Source organism: Salmo salar, chromosome 18, assembly GCF_965601325.2.
Source record: "Salmo salar chromosome 18, fSalSal1, whole genome shotgun sequence".
Classification (NCBI taxonomy): Eukaryota; Metazoa; Chordata; class Actinopteri; order Salmoniformes; family Salmonidae; genus Salmo; species Salmo salar.
The window spans coordinates 692,501-720,000 of NC_138308.1; the positions used below are offsets into that span (position 1 = coordinate 692,501).

At 27.4% G+C, this 27,500-nt stretch overlaps 1 protein-coding gene across 1 annotated transcript in view; it reads right to left on the reverse strand.

The window, feature by feature from the left end:
• The window catches only part of LOC106596812 (unconventional myosin-XV), a 134,985-nt gene that overhangs the window by 11,120 nt on the left and 96,365 nt on the right, over positions 1-27,500 (reverse strand). Inside the window, exon 11 of the mRNA XM_082964634.1 lies at positions 1,063-1,176. Within this exon, the coding sequence (XP_082820760.1) occupies positions 1,063-1,176 (114 nt within the window). The remainder of the gene's footprint in view (positions 1-1,062; positions 1,177-27,500) is intronic.

Consider the following 27,500-nt stretch of genomic DNA (forward strand, 5'->3'; position numbering starts at 1 on the left):
AGATGATAGAGTAGAGATGATAGAGTAGAGATGATAGAATAGAGATGATAGAGTAGAGATGATAGAGTAGAGATGATAGAGTACTAGATACTGTATTCAGGGAGTAGAGAGGATAGAGTAGAGATGATAGAGTAGAGATGATAGAGACTACAGATGGTAGAGTAGAGATGATAGAGCAGAGATGATAGAATAGAGATGATAGAGCAGAGATGATAGAGTAGAGATGATAGAGTAGAGATGATAGAGACTACAGATGGTAGAGTAGAGATGATAGAGCAGAGATGATAGAGATGATAGAGATGATAGAGTAGAGATGATAGAGTAGAGATGATAGAGCAGAGATGATAGAGATGATAGAGATGATAGAGTAGAGATGATAGAGCAGAGATGATAGAGTAGAGAGGATAGAGCAGAGATGATAGAGATGATAGAGAGGATAGAGTAGAGATGATAGAGTAGAGATGATAGAGTAGAGATGATAGAGCAGAGATGATAGAGATGATAGAGCAGAGATGATAGAGTAGAGATGATACAGCAGAGATGATAGAGTAGAGAGGATAGAGCAGAGATGATAGAGCACTAGATACTGTATTCAGGGAGTAGAGAGGATAGAGTAGAGATGATAGAGTAGAGAGGATAGAGCAGAGATGATAGAGCACTAGATACTGTATTCAGGGAGTAGAGATGATAGAGTAGAGAGGATAGAGTAGAGATGATAGAGACTACAGATGGTAGAGTAGAGATGATAGAGCAGAGATGATAGAATAGAGATGATAGAGATGATAGAGCAGAGATGATAGAGTAGAGAGGATACAGCAGAGATGATAGAGCAGAGATGATAGAGATGATAGAGCAGAGATGATAGAGTAGAGATTATAGAGATGATAGAGATGATAGAGCAGAGATGATAGAGTAGAGAGGATAGAGCAGAGATGATAGAGCACTAGATACTGTATTCAGGGAGCAGAGATGATAGAGCAGAGAGGATAGAGCAGAGATGATAGAGCACTAGATACTGTATTCAGGGAGTAGAGATGCTCAGCAGAAAGGCGACGTCCTGACCGTGACTTTGTGTGTGAGTGCCTTCTGGAGTCCCTCTGGAGAGATCTGAAGCAGTTCAGCTACGACTCTGATCTCCTGAGCGCTGACCACCGTCGCCACCTCCTGGCCGTCCGCCTGCAGTACAACACAGCAAAACCTCCACTTCGTTTTACCAGAGAAAACACAACACCTTCTGCTTCATGCCTCTGAGAGGCACACAGGGGGGCAGCCCCTCTGCTCCGACCATACAGTGGAATACCCCTAAAGCCAACTCCTCCTTCGGCCGCCTTTCCTTCCAGTTCTCTGCTGAATACCCCTAAAGCCAACTCCTCCTTCGGCCGCCTTTCCTTCCAGTTCTCGGCTGAATACCCCTAAAGCCAACTCCTCCTTCGGCCGCCTTTCCTTCCAGTTCTCTGCTGAATACCCCTAAAGCCAACTCCTCCTTCGGCCGCCTTTCCTTCCAGTTCTCTGCTGAATACCCCTAAAGCCAACTCCTCCTTCGGCCGCCTTTCCTTCCAGTTCTCTGCTGAATACCCCTAAAGCCAACTCCTCCTTCGGCCGCCTTTCCTTCCAGTTCTCTGCTGCCAATGACTGGAACGAACTACAAAAAAATCTCTGAAACTGGAAACACTTATCTCCCTCACTAGCTTTAAGCACCAGCTATCAGAGCAGCTCCCAGATCACTGCACCTGTACATAGCCCATCTATAATTTAGCCCAAACTACTACCTCTTCCCCTACTGTATTTATTTATTTTATTTATTATTTTTGCTCCTTTGCACCATATTATTTATATTTTAACTTTGAACTTTCTTCAAATTACAAATCTACCATTCCAGTGTTTTACTTGCTATATTGTATTTACTTTGCCACCATGGCCTTTTGCCTTTACCTCCCTTATCTCACCTCATTTGCTCACATTGTATATAGACTTATTTTTCTACTGTATTATTGACTGTATGTTTGTTTTACTCCATGTGTAACTCTGTGTTGTTGTTTGTGTCGAACTGCTTTGCTTTATCTTGACCAGGTCGCAGTTGTAAATGAGAACTTGTTCTCAACTAGCCTACCTGGTTAAATAAAGGACTTGTTCTCAACTAGCCTACCTGGTTAAATAAAGGACTTGTTCTCAACTAGCCCACCTGGTTAAACAAAGGTGAAATAAATAAATAAATAAATAAATAAAAATATCCTGGAGGAGAGATATTCCATATTACAGGGATACTACATTAAGAGGAGGAGAGATATTCCATATTACAGGGATACTACATTAAGAGGAGGAGAGATATTCCATATTACATATAGTGGAATATATAATATTACATATTATAGTGATACTCCATATTATAGTGATACTCCATATTATAGTGATACTCCATATTATAGTGATACTCCATATTACTACATATTATAGTGATGCTCCATATTATAGTGATACTACATATTATAGTGATACTCCATATTACTACATATTATAGTGATACTACATATTATAGTGATACTACATATTATAGAGATACTACATATTATAGTGATACTACATATTATAATGATACTACATATTACTCCATATTATAGTGATACTCCATATTATAGTGATACTCCATATTACTCCATATTATAGTGATACTCCATATTATAGTGATACTACATATTACTCCATATTATAGTGATACTCCATATTATAGTGATACTCCATATTATGGTGATACTCCATATTACTCCATATTATAGTGATACTACATATTATAGTGATACTCCATATTATAGTGATACTACATATTACTCCATATTATAGTGATACTCCATATTATAGTGATACTACATATTATAGTGATACTACATATTATAGTGATACTCCATATTACTCCATATTATAGTGATACTACATATTACTCCATATTATAGTGATACTCCATATTACTCCATATTATAGTGATACTACATATTATAGTGATACTCCATATTATAGTGATACTACATATTATAGTGATACTACATATTACTCCATATTATAGTGATACTACATATTATAGTGATACTACATATTACTACATATTATAGTGATACTACATATTATAGTGATACTACATATTACTACATATTATAGTGATACTACATATTATAGTGATACTCCATATTATAGTGATACTCCATATTACTCCATATTTAAGTGATACTACATATTACTCCATATTATAGTGATACTCCATATTATAGTGATACTACATATTACTCCATATTATAGTGATACTCCATATTATAGTGATACTCCATATTATAGTGATACTCCATATTATAGTGATACTACATATTACTCCATATTATAGTGATACTCCATATTATAGTGATACTCCATATTATAGTGATACTCCATATTACTCCATATTATAGTGATACTACATATTACTCCATATTATAGTGATACTCCATATTATAGTGATACTCCATATTATAGTGATACTCCATATTACTTCATATTATAGTCATACTCCATATTATAGTGATACTCCATATTACTACATATTATAGTGATACTCCATATTATAGTGATACTCCATATTATAGTGATACTACATATTATAGTGATACTACATATTACTACATATTATAGTGATACTACATATTATAGTGATACTCCATATTACTACATATTATAGTGATACTCCATATTACTACATATTATAGTGATACTCCATATTATAGTGATACTCCATATTATAGTGATACTCCATATTATAGTGATACTACATATTACTACATATTATAGTGATACTACATATTATAGTGATACTCCATATTACTCCATATTATAGTGATACTACATATTACTCCATATTATAGTGATACTCCATATTATAGTGATACTCCATATTATAGTGATACTACATATTACTCCATATTATAGTGATACTACATATTACTCCATATTATAGTGATACTCCATATTATATTGATACTCCATATTACTCCATATTATAGTGATACTACATATTATAGTGATACTCCATATTATAGTGATACTCCATATTATAGTGATACTCCATATTACTCCATATTATAGTGATACTACATATTATAGTGATACTCCATATTATAGTGATACTCCATATTATAGTGATACTCCATATTACTCCATATTATAGTGATACTACATATTACTCCATATTATAGTGATACTCCATATTATATTGATACTCCATATTACTCCATATTATAGTGATACTACATATTATAGTGATACTCCATATTATAGTGATACTCCATATTATAGTGATACTCCATATTACTCCATATTATAGTGATACTCCATATTATAGTGATACTCCATATTATAGTGATACTCCATATTACTCCATATTATAGTGATACTACATATTATAGTGATACTCCATATTATAGTGATACTCCATATTATAGTGATACTCCATATTACTCCATATTATAGTGATACTACATATTATAGTGATACTACATATTATAGTGATACTCCATATTACTCCATATTATAGTGATACTACATATTATAGTGATACTACATATTACTACATATTATAGTGATACTACATATTATAGTGATACTACATATTACTCCATATTATAGTGATACTCCATATTATAGTGATACTACATATTACTCCATATTATAGTGATACTACATATTATAGTGATACTCCATATTATAGTGATACTACATATTACTCCATATTATAGTGATACTCCATATTATAGTGATACTACATATTACTCCATATTATAGTGCTACTCCATATTATAGTGATACTACATATTTCTCCATATTATAGTGATACTACATATTACTCCATATTATAGTGATACTCCATATTATAGTGATACTACATATTACTCCATATTATAGTGATACTCCATATTATAGTGATACTCCATATTATAGTGATACTCCATATTATAGTGATACTCCATATTACTCCATATTATAGTGATACTACATATTATAGTGATACTCCATATTATAGTGATACTACATATTATAGTGATACTCCATATTATAGTGATACTACATATTACTCCATATTATAGTGATACTCCATATTATAGTGATACTACATATTATAGTGATACTACATATTATAGTGATACTCCATATTATAGTGATACTCCATATTATAGTGATACTACATATTACTCCATATTTAATTGATACTACATATTACTACATATTATAGTGATACTCCATATTATAGTGATACTACATATTACTCCATATTATAGTTATACTCGATATTTTGTGATACTCCATATTATAGTGATACTCCATATTATAGTGACACTCCATATTATAGTGATACTCCATATTATAGTGATACTCCATATTACTCCATATTATAGTGATACTACATATTACTCCATATTATAGTGATACTCCATATTATAGTGATACTCCATATTATAGTGATACTCCATATTACTTCATATTATAGTGATACTCCATATTATAGTGATACTCCAAATTACTACATATTATAGTGATACTCCATATTATAGTGATACTCCATATTATAGTGATACTCCATATTGTAGTGATACTCCATATTATAGTGATACTACATATTATAGTGATACTACATATTATAGTGATACTCCATATTACTCCATATTATAGTGATACTACATATTACTCCATATTATAGTGATACTCCATATTATAGTGATACTCCATATTATAGTGATACTACATATTACTCCATATTATAGTGATACTACATATTACTCCATATTATAGTGATACTCCATATTATAGTGATACTCCATATTACTCCATATTATAGTGATACTACATATTATAGTGATACTCCATATTATAGTGATACTCCATATTATAGTGATACTCCATATTATAGTGATACTACATATTACTACATATTATAGTGATACTACATATTATAGTGATACTCCATATTACTCCATATTATAGTGATACTACATATTACTCCATATTATAGTGATACTCCATATTATAGTGATACTCCATATTATAGTGATACTACATATTACTCCATATTATAGTGATACTACATATTACTCCATATTATAGTGATACTCCATATTATATTGATACTCCATATTACTCCATATTATAGTGATACTACATATTATAGTGATACTCCATATTATAGTGATACTCCATATTATAGTGATACTCCATATTACTCCATATTATAGTGATACTACATATTATAGTGATACTCCATATTATAGTGATACTCCATATTATAGTGATACTCCATATTATAGTGATACTACATATTACTACATATTATAGTGATACTCCATATTACTCCATATTATAGTGATACTACATATTATAGTGATACTACATATTACTACATATTATAGTGATACTACATATTATAGTGATACTACATATTACTCCATATTATAGTGATACTCCATATTATAGTGATACTACATATTACTCCATATTATAGTGATACTACATATTATAGTGATACTCCATATTATAGTGATACTACATATTACTCCATATTATAGTGATACTCCATATTATAGTGATACTACATATTACTCCATATTATAGTGCTACTCCATATTATAGTGATACTACATATTTCTCCATATTATAGTGATACTACATATTACTCCATATTATAGTGATACTACATATTACTCCATATTATAGTGATACTCCATATTATAGTGATACTCCATATTACTCCATATTATAGTGATACTCCATATTACTCCATATTATAGTGATACTACATATTATAGTGATACTCCATATTATAGTGATACTACATATTATAGTGATACTCCATATTATAGTGATACTACATATTACTCCATATTATAGTGATACTCCATATTATAGTGATACTACATATTATAGTGATACTACATATTATAGTGATACTCCATATTATAGTGATACTCCATATTATAGTGATACTACATATTACTCCATATTTAATTGATACTACATATTACTCCATATTATAGTGATACTCCATATTATAGTGATACTACATATTACTCCATATTATAGTTATACTCCATATTATAGTGATACTCCATATTATAGTGATACTCCATATTATAGTGATACTCCATATTACTCCATATTATAGTGATACTCCATATTATAGTGATACTCCATATTATAGTGATACTCCATATTACTCCATATTATAGTGATACTACATATTACTCCATATTATAGTGATACTCCATATTATAGTGATACTCCATATTACTTCATATTATAGTGATACTCCATATTATAGTGATACTCCATATTACTACATATTATAGTGATACTCCATATTATAGTGATACTCCATATTATAGTGATACTACATATTATAGTGATACTACATATTACTACATATTATAGTGATACTACATATTATAGTGATACTCCATATTACTACATATTATAGTGATACTCCATATTACTACATATTATAGTGATACTCCATATTATAGTGATACTCCATATTATAGTGATACTCCATATTATAGTGATACTACATATTACTACATATTATAGTGATACTACATATTATAGTGATACTCCATATTATAGTGATACTACATATTACTCCATATTATAGTGATACTCCATATTATAGTGATACTACATATTACTCCATATTATAGTGCTACTCCATATTATAGTGATACTACATATTACTCCATATTATAGTGATACTACATATTACTCCATATTATAGTGATACTCCATATTATAGTGATACTACATATTACTCCATATTATAGTGATACTCCATATTATAGTGATACTCCATATTATAGTGATACTCCATATTATAGTGATACTCCATATTACTCCATATTATAGTGATACTCCATATTATAGTGATACTACATATTATAGTGATACTCCATATTATAGTGATACTACATATTACTCCATATTATGGTGATACTCCATATTATAGTGATACTACATATTATAGTGATACTCCATATTATAGTGATACTCCATATTATAGTGATACTACATATTACTCCATATTTAAGTGATACTACATATTACTCCATATTATAGTGATACTCCATATTATAGTGATACTCCATATTATAGTGATACTCCATATTATAGTGATACTACATATTACTCCATATTATAGTTATACTCCATATTATAGTGATACTCCATATTATAGTGATACTCCATATTATAGTGATACTCCATATTACTCCATATTATAGTGATACTCCATATTATAGTGATACTCCATATTACTCCATATTTAAGTGATACTACATATTACTCCATATTATAGTGATACTCCATATTATAGTGATACTACATATTACTCCATATTATAGTGATACTCCATATTATAGTGATACTCCATATTATAGTGATACTCCATATTTTGTGATACTCCATATTATAGTGATACTCCATATTATAGTGACACTCCATATTATAGTGATACTACATACTATAGTGATACTACATATTACTCCATATTATAGTGATACTCCATATTATAGTGATACTCCATATTATAGTGATACTCCATATTACTCCATATTATAGTGATACTACATATTACTCCATATTATAGTGATACTCCATATTATAGTGATACTCCATATTATAGTGATACTCCATATTACTTCATATTATAGTCATACTCCATATTATAGTGATACTCCATATTACTACATATTATAGTGATACTCCATATTATAGTGATACTCCATATTATAGTGATACTACATATTATAGTGATACTACATATTACTACATATTATAGTGATACTACATATTATAGTGATACTCCATATTACTACATATTATAGTGATACTCCATATTACTACATATTATAGTGATACTCCATATTATAGTGATACTCCATATTATAGTGATACTCCATATTATAGTGATACTACATATTACTACATATTATAGTGATACTACATATTATAGTGATACTCCATATTACTCCATATTATAGTGATACTACATATTACTCCATATTATAGTGATACTCCATATTATAGTGATACTCCATATTATAGTGATACTACATATTACTCCATATTATAGTGATACTACATATTACTCCATATTATAGTGATACTCCATATTATATTGATACTCCATATTACTCCATATTATAGTGATACTACATATTATAGTGATACTCCATATTATAGTGATACTCCATATTATAGTGATACTCCATATTACTCCATATTATAGTGATACTACATATTATAGTGATACTCCATATTATAGTGATACTCCATATTATAGTGATACTCCATATTATAGTGATACTCCATATTACTCCATATTATAGTGATACTACATATTATAGTGATACTACATATTACTACATATTATAGTGATACTACATATTATAGTGATACTACATATTACTCCATATTATAGTGATACTCCATATTATAGTGATACTACATATTACTCCATATTATAGTGATACTACATATTATAGTGATACTCCATATTATAGTGATACTACATATTACTCCATATTATAGTGATACTCCATATTATAGTGATACTACATATTACTCCATATTATAGTGCTACTCCATATTATAGTGATACTACATATTTCTCCATATTATAGTGATACTACATATTACTCCATATTATAGTGATACTCCATATTATAGTGATACTACATATTACTCCATATTATAGTGATACTCCATATTATAGTGATACTCCATATTATAGTGATACTCCATATTATAGTGATACTCCATATTACTCCATATTATAGTGATACTACATATTATAGTGATACTCCATATTATAGTGATACTACATATTATAGTGATACTCCATATTATAGTGATACTACATATTACTCCATATTATAGTGATACTCCATATTATAGTGATACTACATATTATAGTGATACTACATATTATAGTGATACTCCATATTATAGTGATACTCCATATTATAGTGATACTACATATTACTCCATATTTAATTGATACTACATATTACTCCATATTATAGTGATACTCCATATTATAGTGATACTCCATATTATAGTGATACTACATATTACTACATATTATAGTGATACTCCATATTATAGTGATACTACATATTATAGTGATACTCCATATTATAGTGATACTCCATATTATAGTGATACTACATATTACTCCATATTATAGTGATACTCCATATTATAGTGATACTCCATATTACTACATATTATAGTGATACTCCATATTATAGTGATACTACATATTACTCCATATTATAGTGATACTCCATATTATAGTGATACTCCATATTACTACATATTATAGTGATACTCCATATTATAGTGACACTCCATATTATAGTGATACTCCATATTATAGTGATACTCCATATTACTCCATATTATAGTGATACTACATATTACTCCATATTATAGTGATACTCCATATTATAGTGATACTCCATATTATAGTGATACTCCATATTACTTCATATTATAGTGATACTCCATATTATAGTGATACTCCAAATTACTACATATTATAGTGATACTCCATATTATAGTGATACTCCATATTATAGTGATACTCCATATTATAGTGATACTACATATTACTACATATTATAGTGATACTACATATTATAGTGATACTCCATATTACTCCATATTATAGTGATACTACATATTACTCCATATTATAGTGATACTCCATATTATAGTGATACTCCATATTATAGTGATACTACATATTACTCCATATTATAGTGATACTACATATTACTCCATATTATAGTGATACTCCATATTATATTGATACTCCATATTACTCCATATTATAGTGATACTCCATATTATAGTGATACTACATATTACTCCATATTATAGTGATACTACATATTACTCCATATTATAGTGATACTCCATATTATAGTGATACTACATATTACTCCATATTATAGTGATACTCCATATTATAGTGATACTCCATATTATAGTGATACTCCATATTATAGTGATACTCCATATTACTCCATATTATAGTGATACTCCATATTATAGTGATACTCCATATTATAGTGATACTCCATATTATAGTGATACTCCATATTACTCCATATTATAGTGATACTACATATTATAGTGATACTCCATATTATAGTGATACTCCATATTATAGTGATACTCCATATTACTCCATATTATAGTGATACTACATATTACTCCATATTATAGTGATACTCCATATTATATTGATACTCCATATTACTCCATATTATAGTGATACTACATATTATAGTGATACTCCATATTATAGTGATACTCCATATTATAGTGATACTCCATATTACTCCATATTATAGTGATACTCCATATTATAGTGATACTCCATATTATAGTGATACTCCATATTACTCCATATTATAGTGATACTACATATTATAGTGATACTCCATATTATAGTGATACTCCATATTATAGTGATACTCCATATTACTCCATATTATAGTGATACTACATATTATAGTGATACTACATATTATAGTGATACTCCATATTACTCCATATTATAGTGATACTACATATTATAGTGATACTACATATTAATACATATTATAGTGATACTACATATTATAGTGATACTACATATTACTCCATATTATAGTGATACTCCATATTATAGTGATACTACATATTACTCCATATTATAGTGATACTACATATTATAGTGATACTCCATATTATAGTGATACTACATATTACTCCATATTATAGTGATACTCCATATTATAGTGATACTACATATTACTCCATATTATAGTGCTACTCCATATTATAGTGATACTACATATTTCTCCATATTATAGTGATACTACATATTACTCCATATTATAGTGATACTCCATATTATAGTGATACTACATATTACTCCATATTATAGTGATACTCCATATTATAGTGATACTCCATATTATAGTGATACTCCATATTATAGTGATACTCCATATTACTCCATATTATAGTGATACTACATATTATAGTGATACTCCATATTATAGTGATACTACATATTATAGTGATACTCCATATTATAGTGATACTACATATTACTCCATATTATAGTGATACTCCATATTATAGTGATACTACATATTATAGTGATACTACATATTATAGTGATACTCCATATTATAGTGATACTCCATATTATAGTGATACTACATATTACTCCATATTTAATTGATACTACATATTACTACATATTATAGTGATACTCCATATTATAGTGATACTACATATTACTCCATATTATAGTTATACTCGATATTTTGTGATACTCCATATTATAGTGATACTCCATATTATAGTGACACTCCATATTATAGTGATACTCCATATTATAGTGATACTCCATATTACTCCATATTATAGTGATACTACATATTACTCCATATTATAGTGATACTCCATATTATAGTGATACTCCATATTATAGTGATACTCCATATTACTTCATATTATAGTGATACTCCATATTATAGTGATACTCCAAATTACTACATATTATAGTGATACTCCATATTATAGTGATACTCCATATTATAGTGATACTCCATATTGTAGTGATACTCCATATTATAGTGATACTACATATTATAGTGATACTACATATTATAGTGATACTCCATATTACTCCATATTATAGTGATACTACATATTACTCCATATTATAGTGATACTCCATATTATAGTGATACTCCATATTATAGTGATACTACATATTACTCCATATTATAGTGATACTACATATTACTCCATATTATAGTGATACTCCATATTATAGTGATACTCCATATTACTCCATATTATAGTGATACTACATATTATAGTGATACTCCATATTATAGTGATACTCCATATTATAGTGATACTCCATATTATAGTGATACTACATATTACTACATATTATAGTGATACTACATATTATAGTGATACTCCATATTACTCCATATTATAGTGATACTACATATTACTCCATATTATAGTGATACTCCATATTATAGTGATACTCCATATTATAGTGATACTACATATTACTCCATATTATAGTGATACTACATATTACTCCATATTATAGTGATACTCCATATTATATTGATACTCCATATTACTCCATATTATAGTGATACTACATATTATAGTGATACTCCATATTATAGTGATACTCCATATTATAGTGATACTCCATATTACTCCATATTATAGTGATACTACATATTATAGTGATACTCCATATTATAGTGATACTCCATATTATAGTGATACTCCATATTATAGTGATACTACATATTACTACATATTATAGTGATACTCCATATTACTCCATATTATAGTGATACTACATATTATAGTGATACTACATATTACTACATATTATAGTGATACTACATATTATAGTGATACTACATATTACTCCATATTATAGTGATACTCCATATTATAGTGATACTACATATTACTCCATATTATAGTGATACTACATATTATAGTGATACTCCATATTATAGTGATACTACATATTACTCCATATTATAGTGATACTCCATATTATAGTGATACTACATATTACTCCATATTATAGTGCTACTCCATATTATAGTGATACTACATATTTCTCCATATTATAGTGATACTACATATTACTCCATATTATAGTGATACTACATATTACTCCATATTATAGTGATACTCCATATTATAGTGATACTCCATATTACTCCATATTATAGTGATACTCCATATTACTCCATATTATAGTGATACTACATATTATAGTGATACTCCATATTATAGTGATACTACATATTATAGTGATACTCCATATTATAGTGATACTACATATTACTCCATATTATAGTGATACTCCATATTATAGTGATACTACATATTATAGTGATACTACATATTATAGTGATACTCCATATTATAGTGATACTCCATATTATAGTGATACTACATATTACTCCATATTTAATTGATACTACATATTACTCCATATTATAGTGATACTCCATATTATAGTGATACTACATATTACTCCATATTATAGTTATACTCCATATTATAGTGATACTCCATATTATAGTGATACTCCATATTATAGTGATACTCCATATTACTCCATATTATAGTGATACTCCATATTATAGTGATACTCCATATTATAGTGATACTCCATATTACTCCATATTATAGTGATACTACATATTACTCCATATTATAGTGATACTCCATATTATAGTGATACTCCATATTACTTCATATTATAGTGATACTCCATATTATAGTGATACTCCATATTACTACATATTATAGTGATACTCCATATTATAGTGATACTACATATTATAGTGATACTACATATTACTACATATTATAGTGATACTACATATTATAGTGATACTCCATATTACTACATATTATAGTGATACTCCATATTACTACATATTATAGTGATACTCCATATTATAGTGATACTCCATATTATAGTGATACTCCATATTATAGTGATACTACATATTACTACATATTATAGTGATACTACATATTATAGTGATACTCCATATTATAGTGATACTACATATTACTCCATATTATAGTGATACTCCATATTATAGTGATACTACATATTACTCCATATTATAGTGCTACTCCATATTATAGTGATACTACATATTACTCCATATTATAGTGATACTACATATTACTCCATATTATAGTGATACTCCATATTATAGTGATACTACATATTACTCCATATTATAGTGATACTCCATATTATAGTGATACTCCATATTATAGTGATACTCCATATTATAGTGATACTCCATATTACTCCATATTATAGTGATACTCCATATTATAGTGATACTACATATTATAGTGATACTCCATATTATAGTGATACTACATATTACTCCATATTATAGTGATACTCCATATTATAGTGATACTACATATTATAGTGATACTCCATATTATAGTGATACTCCATATTATAGTGATACTACATATTACTCCATATTTAAGTGATACTACATATTACTCCATATTATAGTGATACTCCATATTATAGTGATACTCCATATTATAGTGATACTCCATATTATAGTGATACTACATATTACTCCATATTATAGTTATACTCCATATTATAGTGATACTCCATATTATAGTGATACTCCATATTATAGTGATACTCCATATTACTCCATATTATAGTGATACTCCATATTATAGTGATACTCCATATTACTCCATATTTAAGTGATACTACATATTACTCCATATTATAGTGATACTCCATATTATAGTGATACTACATATTACTCCATATTATAGTGATACTCCATATTATAGTGATACTCCATATTATAGTGATACTCCATATTTTGTGATACTCCATATTATAGTGATACTCCATATTATAGTGACACTCCATATTATAGTGATACTACATACTATAGTGATACTACATATTACTCCATATTATAGTGATACTCCATATTATAGTGATACTCCATATTATAGTGATACTCCATATTACTCCATATTATAGTGATACTACATATTACTCCATATTATAGTGATACTCCATATTATAGTGATACTCCATATTATAGTGATACTCCATATTACTTCATATTATAGTCATACTCCATATTATAGTGATACTCCATATTACTACATATTATAGTGATACTCCATATTATAGTGATACTCCATATTATAGTGATACTACATATTATAGTGATACTACATATTACTACATATTATAGTGATACTACATATTATAGTGATACTCCATATTACTACATATTATAGTGATACTCCATATTACTACATATTATAGTGATACTCCATATTATAGTGATACTCCATATTATAGTGATACTCCATATTATAGTGATACTACATATTACTACATATTATAGTGATACTACATATTATAGTGATACTCCATATTACTCCATATTATAGTGATACTACATATTACTCCATATTATAGTGATACTCCATATTATAGTGATACTCCATATTATAGTGATACTACATATTACTCCATATTATAGTGATACTACATATTACTCCATATTATAGTGATACTCCATATTATATTGATACTCCATATTACTCCATATTATAGTGATACTACATATTATAGTGATACTCCATATTATAGTGATACTCCATATTATAGTGATACTCCATATTACTCCATATTATAGTGATACTACATATTATAGTGATACTCCATATTATAGTGATACTCCATATTATAGTGATACTCCATATTATAGTGATACTCCATATTACTCCATATTATAGTGATACTACATATTATAGTGATACTACATATTACTACATATTATAGTGATACTACATATTATAGTGATACTACATATTACTCCATATTATAGTGATACTCCATATTATAGTGATACTACATATTACTCCATATTATAGTGATACTACATATTATAGTGATACTCCATATTATAGTGATACTACATATTACTCCATATTATAGTGATACTCCATATTATAGTGATACTACATATTACTCCATATTATAGTGCTACTCCATATTATAGTGATACTACATATTTCTCCATATTATAGTGATACTACATATTACTCCATATTATAGTGATACTCCATATTATAGTGATACTACATATTACTCCATATTATAGTGATACTCCATATTATAGTGATACTCCATATTATAGTGATACTCCATATTATAGTGATACTCCATATTACTCCATATTATAGTGATACTACATATTATAGTGATACTCCATATTATAGTGATACTACATATTATAGTGATACTCCATATTATAGTGATACTACATATTACTCCATATTATAGTGATACTCCATATTATAGTGATACTACATATTATAGTGATACTACATATTATAGTGATACTCCATATTATAGTGATACTCCATATTATAGTGATACTACATATTACTCCATATTTAATTGATACTACATATTACTCCATATTATAGTGATACTCCATATTATAGTGATACTCCATATTATAGTGATACTACATATTACTACATATTATAGTGATACTCCATATTATAGTGATACTACATATTATAGTGATACTCCATATTATAGTGATACTCCATATTATAGTGATACTACATATTACTCCATATTATAGTGATACTCCATATTATAGTGATACTCCATATTACTACATATTATAGTGATACTCCATATTATAGTGATACTACATATTACTCCATATTATAGTGATACTCCATATTATAGTGATACTCCATATTACTACATATTATAGTGATACTCCATATTATAGTGACACTCCATATTATAGTGATACTCCATATTATAGTGATACTCCATATTACTCCATATTATAGTGATACTACATATTACTCCATATTATAGTGATACTCCATATTATAGTGATACTCCATATTATAGTGATACTCCATATTACTTCATATTATAGTGATACTCCATATTATAGTGATACTCCAAATTACTACATATTATAGTGATACTCCATATTATAGTGATACTCCATATTATAGTGATACTCCATATTATAGTGATACTACATATTACTACATATTATAGTGATACTACATATTATAGTGATACTCCATATTACTCCATATTATAGTGATACTACATATTACTCCATATTATAGTGATACTCCATATTATAGTGATACTCCATATTATAGTGATACTACATATTACTCCATATTATAGTGATACTACATATTACTCCATATTATAGTGATACTCCATATTATATTGATACTCCATATTACTCCATATTATAGTGATACTCCATATTATAGTGATACTACATATTACTCCATATTATAGTGATACTACATATTACTCCATATTATAGTGATACTCCATATTATAGTGATACTACATATTACTCCATATTATAGTGATACTCCATATTATAGTGATACTCCATATTATAGTGATACTCCATATTATAGTGATACTCCATATTACTCCATATTATAGTGATACTCCATATTATAGTGATACTACATATTATAGTGATACTCCATATTATAGTGATACTACATATTACTCCATATTATAGTGATACTCCATATTATAGTGATACTACATATTATAGTGATACTCCATATTATAGTGATACTCCATATTATAGTGATACTACATATTACTCCATATTTAAGTGATACTACATATTACTCCATATTATAGTGATACTCCATATTATAGTGATACTACATATTACTCCATATTATAGTGATACTCCATATTATAGTGATACTCCATATTACTCCATATTATAGTGATACTCCATATTATAGTGATACTCCATATTACTCCATATTTAAGTGATACTACATATTACTCCATATTATAGTGATACTCCATATTATATTGATACTCCATATTACTCCATATTATAGTGATACTCCATATTATAGTGATACTCCATATTATAGTGATACTCCATATTACTCCATATTATAGTGATACTCCATATTATAGTGAAACTACATATTATAGTGATACTCCATATTATAGTGATACTACATATTACTCCATATTATAGTGATACTCCATATTATAGTGATACTCCATATTATAGTGATACTACATATTATAGTGATACTCCATATTATAGTGATACTCCATATTATAGTGATGCTCCATATTATAGTGATACTACATATTACTTCATATTATAGTGATACTACATATTACTCCATATTATAGTGATACTACATATTACTCCATATTATAGTGATACTCCATATTATAGTGATACTCCATATTATAGTGATACTCCATATTACTCCATATTATAGTGATACTCCATATTATAGTGATACTACATATTATAGGGATACTACATATTACTTCATATTATAGTGATACTCCATATTACTCCATATTATAGTGATACTACATATTATAGTGATACTCCATATTATAGTGATACTCCATATTACTCCATATTATAGTGATACTACATATTACTTCATATTATAGTGATACTCCATATTACTCCATATTATAGTGATACTCCATATTATAGTGATACTCCATATTATAGTGATACTCCATATTATAGTGATACTACATATTACTCCATATTATAGTGATACTCCATATTATAGTGATACTACATATTACTCCATATTATAGTGATACTCCATATTATAGTGATACTCCATATTACTCCATATTATAGTGATACTACATATTACTCCATATTATAGTGATACTCCATATTATAGTGATACTCCATATTACTCCATATTATAGTGATATTCCATATTATAGTGATACTACATATTATAGTGATTCTCCATATTATAGTGATACTACATATTATAGTGATACTCCATATTATAGTGATACTCCATATTATAGTGATACTACATATTATAGTGATACTCCATATTATAGTGATACTCCATATTACTCCATATTATAGTGATACTACATATTACTCCATATTATAGTGATACTACATATTATAGTGATACTCCATATTATAGTGATACTACATATTACTCCATATTATAGTGATACTACATATTATAGTGATACTCCATATTACTCCATATTATAGTGATACTCCATATTATAGTGATACTACATATTATAGTGATACTCCATATTACTCCATATTATAGTGATACTACATATTATAGTGATACTACATATTATAGTGATACTCCATATTATAGTGATACTACATATTACTCCATATTATAGTGATACTACATATTATAGTGACACTCCATATTATAGTGATACGACATATTACTCCATATTATAGTGATACTCCATATTACTCCATATTATAGTGATACTCCATATTATAGTGATACTCCATATTATAGTGATACTCCATATTATAGTGATACTCCATATTATAGTGATACTACATATTACTCCATATTATAGTGATACTCCATATTATAGTGATACTACATATTACTCCATATTATAGTGATACTCCATATTATAGTGATACTCCATATTATAGTGATACTCCATATTATAGTGATACTCCATATTATAGTGATACTACATATTACTCCATATTATAGTGATACTACATATTATAGTGATACTCCATATTATAGTGATACTACATATTACTCCATATTATAGTGATACTCCATATTATAGTGATACTCCATATTATAGTGATACTCCATATTATAGTGATACTCCATATTACTACATATTATAGTGATACTACATATTATAGTGATACTCCATATTATCTTGATACTCCATATTATAGTGATACTACATATTATAGTGATACTCCATATTATAGTGATACTCCATATTATAGTGATACTCCATATTATAGTGATACTACATATTACTCCATATTATAGTGATACTCCATATTATAGTGATACTCCATATTACTCCATATTATAGTGATACTACATATTATAGTGATACTCCATATTATAGTGATATTCCATATTACTACATATTATAGTGATACTACATATTACACCATATTATAGTGATACTACATATTACTCCATATTATAGTGATACTCCATATTATAGTGATACTCCATATTACTCCATATTATAGTGATACTACATATTACTCCTTATTATAGTGATACTATATATTATAGTGATACTCCATATTATAGTGAAACTCCATATTATAGTGATACTACATATTATAGTGATACTCCATATTACTACATATTATAGTGATACTCCATATTATAGTGATACTACATATTACTCCATATTATAGTGATACGCCATATTACTCCATATTATAGTGATACTACATATTATAGTGATACTACATATTATAGTGATACTACATATTACTCCATATTATAGTGATACTCCATATTATAGTGATACTCCATATTATAGTGATACTACATATTACTCCATATTATAGTGATACTCCATATTATAGTGATACTCCATATTACTCCATATTATAGTGATACTACATATTATAGTGATACTCCATATTATAGTGATATTCCATATTACTACATATTAGTGATACTACATATTACACCATATTATAGTGATACTACATATTACTCCATATTATAGTGATACTCCATATTATAGTGATACTCCATATTACTCCATATTATAGTGATACTACATATTACTCCTTATTATAGTGATACTATATATTATAGTGATACTCCATATTATAGTGAAACTCCATATTATAGTGATACTACATATTATAGTGATACTCCATATTACTACATATTATAGTGATACTCCATATTATAGTGATACTACATATTACTCCATATTATAGTGATACGCCATATTACTCCATATTATAGTGATACTACATATTATAGTGATACTACATATTATAGTGATACTACATATTACTCCATATTATAGTGATACTCCATATTATAGTGATACTCCATATTATAGTGATACTCCATATTACTCCATATTATAGTGATACTCCATATTATAGTGATACTCCATATTATAGTGATACTCCATATTACTCCATATTATAGTGATACTCCATATTATAGTGATACTACATATTATAGTGATACTCCATATTATAGTGATACTACATATTACTCCATATTATAGTGATACTCCATATTATAGTGATACTCCATATTATAGTGATACTACATATTATAGTGATACTCCATATTATAGTGATACTCCATATTATAGTGATGCTCCATATTATAGTGATACTACATATTACTTCATATTATAGTGATACTACATATTACTCCATATTATAGTGATACTACATATTACTCCATATTATAGTGATACTCCATATTATAGTGATACTCCATATTACTCCATATTATAGTGATACTCCATATTATAGTGATACTACATATTATAGTGATACTCCATATTATAGTGATACTACATATTACTCCATATTATAGTGATACTCCATATTATAGTGATACTACATATTACTCCATATTATAGTGATACTCCATATTATAGTGATACTCCATATTACTCCATATTATAGTGATACTACATATTACTCCATATTATAGTGATACTCCATATTATAGTGATACTCCATATTACTCCATATTATAGTGATATTCCATATTATAGTGATACTACATATTATAGTGATTCTCCATATTATAGTGATACTACATATTATAGTGATACTCCATATTATAGTGATACTCCATATTATAGTGATACTACATATTATAGTGATACTCCATATTATAGTGATACTCCATATTACTCCATATTATAGTGATACTACATATTACTCCATATTATAGTGATACTACATATTATAGTGATACTCCATATTATAGTGATACTACATATTACTCCATATTATAGTGATACTAAATATTATAGTGATACTCCATATTACTCCATATTATAGTGATACTCCATATTATAGTGATACTACATATTACTCCATATTATAGTGATACTCCATATTATAGTGATACTCCATATTACTCCATATTATAGTGATACTACATATTATAGTGATACTACATATTATAGTGATACTACATATTACTCCATATTATAGTGATACTACATATTATAGTGACACTCCATATTATAGTGATACTCCATATTACTCCATATTATAGTGATACTCCATATTATAGTGATACTCCATATTATAGTGATACTCCATATTATAGTGATACTACATATTACTCCATATTATAGTGATACTCCATATTATAGTGATACTACATATTACTCCATATTATAGTGATACTCCATATTATAGTGATACTCCATATTATAGTGATACTCCATATTATAGTGATACTCCATATTATAGTGATACTACATATTACTCCATATTATAGTGATACTACATATTATAGTGATACTCCATATTATAGTGATACTACATATTACTCCATATTATAGTGATACTCCATATTATAGTGATACTCCATATTATAGTGATACTCCATATTATAGTGATACTCCATATTACTACATATTATAGTGATACTACATATTATAGTGATACTCCATATTATCTTGATACTCCATATTATAGTGATACTACATATTATAGTGATACTCCATATTATAGTGATACTCCATATTATAGTGATACTCCATATTATAGTGATACTACATATTATAGTGATACTCCATATTACTACATATTATAGTGATACTCCATATTATAGTGATACTACATATTACTCCATATTATAGTGATACGCCATATTACTCCATATTATAGTGATACTACATATTATAGTGATACTACATATTATAGTGATACTACATATTACTCCATATTATAGTGATACTCCATATTATAGTGATACTCCATATTATAGTGATACTCCATATTATAGTGATACTCCATATTATAGTGATACTCCATATTACTCCATATTATAGTGATACTCCATATTATAGTGATACTCCATATTATAGTGATACTCCATATTACTCCATATTATAGTGATACTCCATATTATAGTGAAACTACATATTATAGTGATACTCCATATTATAGTGATACTACATATTACTCCATATTATAGTGATACTCCATATTATAGTGATACTCCATATTATAGTGATGCTCCATATTATAGTGATACTACATATTACTTCATATTATAGTGATACTACATATTACTCCATATTATAGTGATACTACATATTACTCCATATTATAGTGATACTCCATATTATAGTGATACTCCATATTATAGTGATACTCCATATTACTCCATATTATAGTGATACTCCATATTATAGTGATACTACATATTATAGGGATACTACATATTACTTCATATTATAGTGATACTCCATATTACTCCATATTATAGTGATACTACATATTATAGTGATACTCCATATTATAGTGATACTCCATATTACTCCATATTATAGTGATACTACATATTACTTCATATTATAGTGATACTCCATATTACTCCATATTATAGTGATACTCCATATTATAGTGATACTCCATATTATAGTGATACTCCATATTATAGTGATACTACATATTACTCCATATTATAGTGATACTCCATATTATAGTGATACTACATATTACTCCATATTATAGTGATACTCCATATTATAGTGATACTCCATATTACTCCATATTATAGTGATACTACATATTACTCCATATTATAGTGATACTCCATATTATAGTGATACTCCATATTACTCCATATTATAGTGATATTCCATATTATAGTGATACTACATATTATAGTGATTCTCCATATTATAGTGATACTACATATTATAGTGATACTCCATATTATAGTGATACTCCATATTATAGTGATACTACATATTATAGTGATACTCCATATTATAGTGATACTCCATATTACTCCATATTATAGTGATACTACATATTACTCCATATTATAGTGATACTACATATTATAGTGATACTCCATATTATAGTGATACTACATATTACTCCATATTATAGTGATACTACATATTATAGTGATACTCCATATTACTCCATATTATAGTGATACTCCATATTATAGTGATACTACATATTATAGTGATACTCCATATTACTCCATATTATAGTGATACTACATATTATAGTGATACTACATATTATAGTGATACTCCATATTATAGTGATACTACATATTACTCCATATTATAGTGATACTACATATTATAGTGACACTCCATATTATAGTGATACGACATATTACTCCATATTATAGTGATACTCCATATTACTCCATATTATAGTGATACTCCATATTATAGTGATACTCCATATTATAGTGATACTCCATATTATAGTGATACTCCATATTATAGTGATACTACATATTACTCCATATTATAGTGATACTCCATATTATAGTGATACTACATATTACTCCATATTATAGTGATACTCCATATTATAGTGATACTCCATATTATAGTGATACTCCATATTATAGTGATACTCCATATTATAGTGATACTACATATTACTCCATATTATAGTGATACTACATATTATAGTGATACTCCATATTATAGTGATACTACATATTACTCCATATTATAGTGATACTCCATATTATAGTGATACTCCATATTATAGTGATACTCCATATTATAGTGATACTCCATATTACTACATATTATAGTGATACTACATATTATAGTGATACTCCATATTATCTTGATACTCCATATTATAGTGATACTACATATTATAGTGATACTCCATATTATAGTGATACTCCATATTATAGTGATACTCCATATTATAGTGATACTACATATTACTCCATATTATAGTGATACTCCATATTATAGTGATACTCCATATTACTCCATATTATAGTGATACTACATATTATAGTGATACTCCATATTATAGTGATATTCCATATTACTACATATTATAGTGATACTACATATTACACCATATTATAGTGATACTACATATTACTCCATATTATAGTGATACTCCATATTATAGTGATACTCCATATTACTCCATATTATAGTGATACTACATATTACTCCTTATTATAGTGATACTATATATTATAGTGATACTCCATATTATAGTGAAACTCCATATTATAGTGATACTACATATTATAGTGATACTCCATATTACTACATATTATAGTGATACTCCATATTATAGTGATACTACATATTACTCCATATTATAGTGATACGCCATATTACTCCATATTATAGTGATACTACATATTATAGTGATACTACATATTATAGTGATACTACATATTACTCCATATTATAGTGATACTCCATATTATAGTGATACTCCATATTATAGTGATACTCCATATTATAGTGATACTCCATATTATAGTGATACTCCATATTACTCCATATTATAGTGATACTCCATATTATAGTGATACTCCATATTATAGTGATACTACATATTATAGTGATACTCCATATTATAGTGATACTACATATTATAGTGATACTCCATATTATAGTGATACTCCATATTACTCCATATTATAGTGATACTACATATTACTCCATATTATAGTGATACTACATATTATAGTGATACTCCATATTATATTGATACTCCATATTACTCCATATTATAGTGATACTACGTATTATAGTGATACTCCATATTATAGTGATACTCCATATTATAGTGATACTCCATATTACTCCATATTATAGTGATACTCCATATTATAGTGATACTACATATTATAGTGATACTCCATATTATAGTGATACTACATATTACTCCATATTATAGTGATACTCCATATTATAGTGATACTCCATATTATAGTGATACTACATATTATAGTGATACTACATATTATAGTGATACTCCATATTATAGTGATACTCCATATTATAGTGATGCTCCATATTATAGTGATACTACATATTACTTCATATTATAGTGATACTACATATTACTCCATATTATAGTGATACTACATATTACTCCATATTATAGTGATACTCCATATTATAGTGATACTCCATATTATAGTGATACTCCATATTACTCCATATTATAGTGATACTCCATATTATAGTGATACTACATATTATAGGGATACTACATATTACTTCATATTATAGTGATACTCCATATTACTCCATATTATAGTGATACTCCATATTATAGTGATACTCCATATTATAGTGATACTACATATTATAGTGATACTCCATATTACTTCATATTATAGTGATACTCCATATTACTCCATATTATAGTGATACTACATATTATAGTGATACTCCATATTATAGTGATACTCCATATTACTCCATATTATAGTGATACTACATATTACTTCATATTATAGTGATACTCCATATTACTCCATATTATAGTGATACTCCATATTATAGTGATACTCCATATTATAGTGATACTACATATTACTCCATATTATAGTGATACTCCATATTATAGTGATACTACATATTACTCCATATTATAGTGATACTCCATATTATAGTGATACTCCATATTACTCCATATTATAGTGATACTACATATTACTCCATATTATAGTGATACTCCATATTATAGTGATACTCCATATTACTCCATATTATAGTGATACTACATATTATAGTGATTCTCCATATTATAGTGATACTACATATTATAGTGATACTCCATATTATAGTGATACTCCATATTATAGTGATACTACATATTATAGTGATACTCCATATTATAGTGATACTCCATATTACTCCATATTATAGTGATACTACATATTACTCCATATTATAGTGATACTACATATTATAGTGATACTCCATATTATAGTGATACTACATATTACTC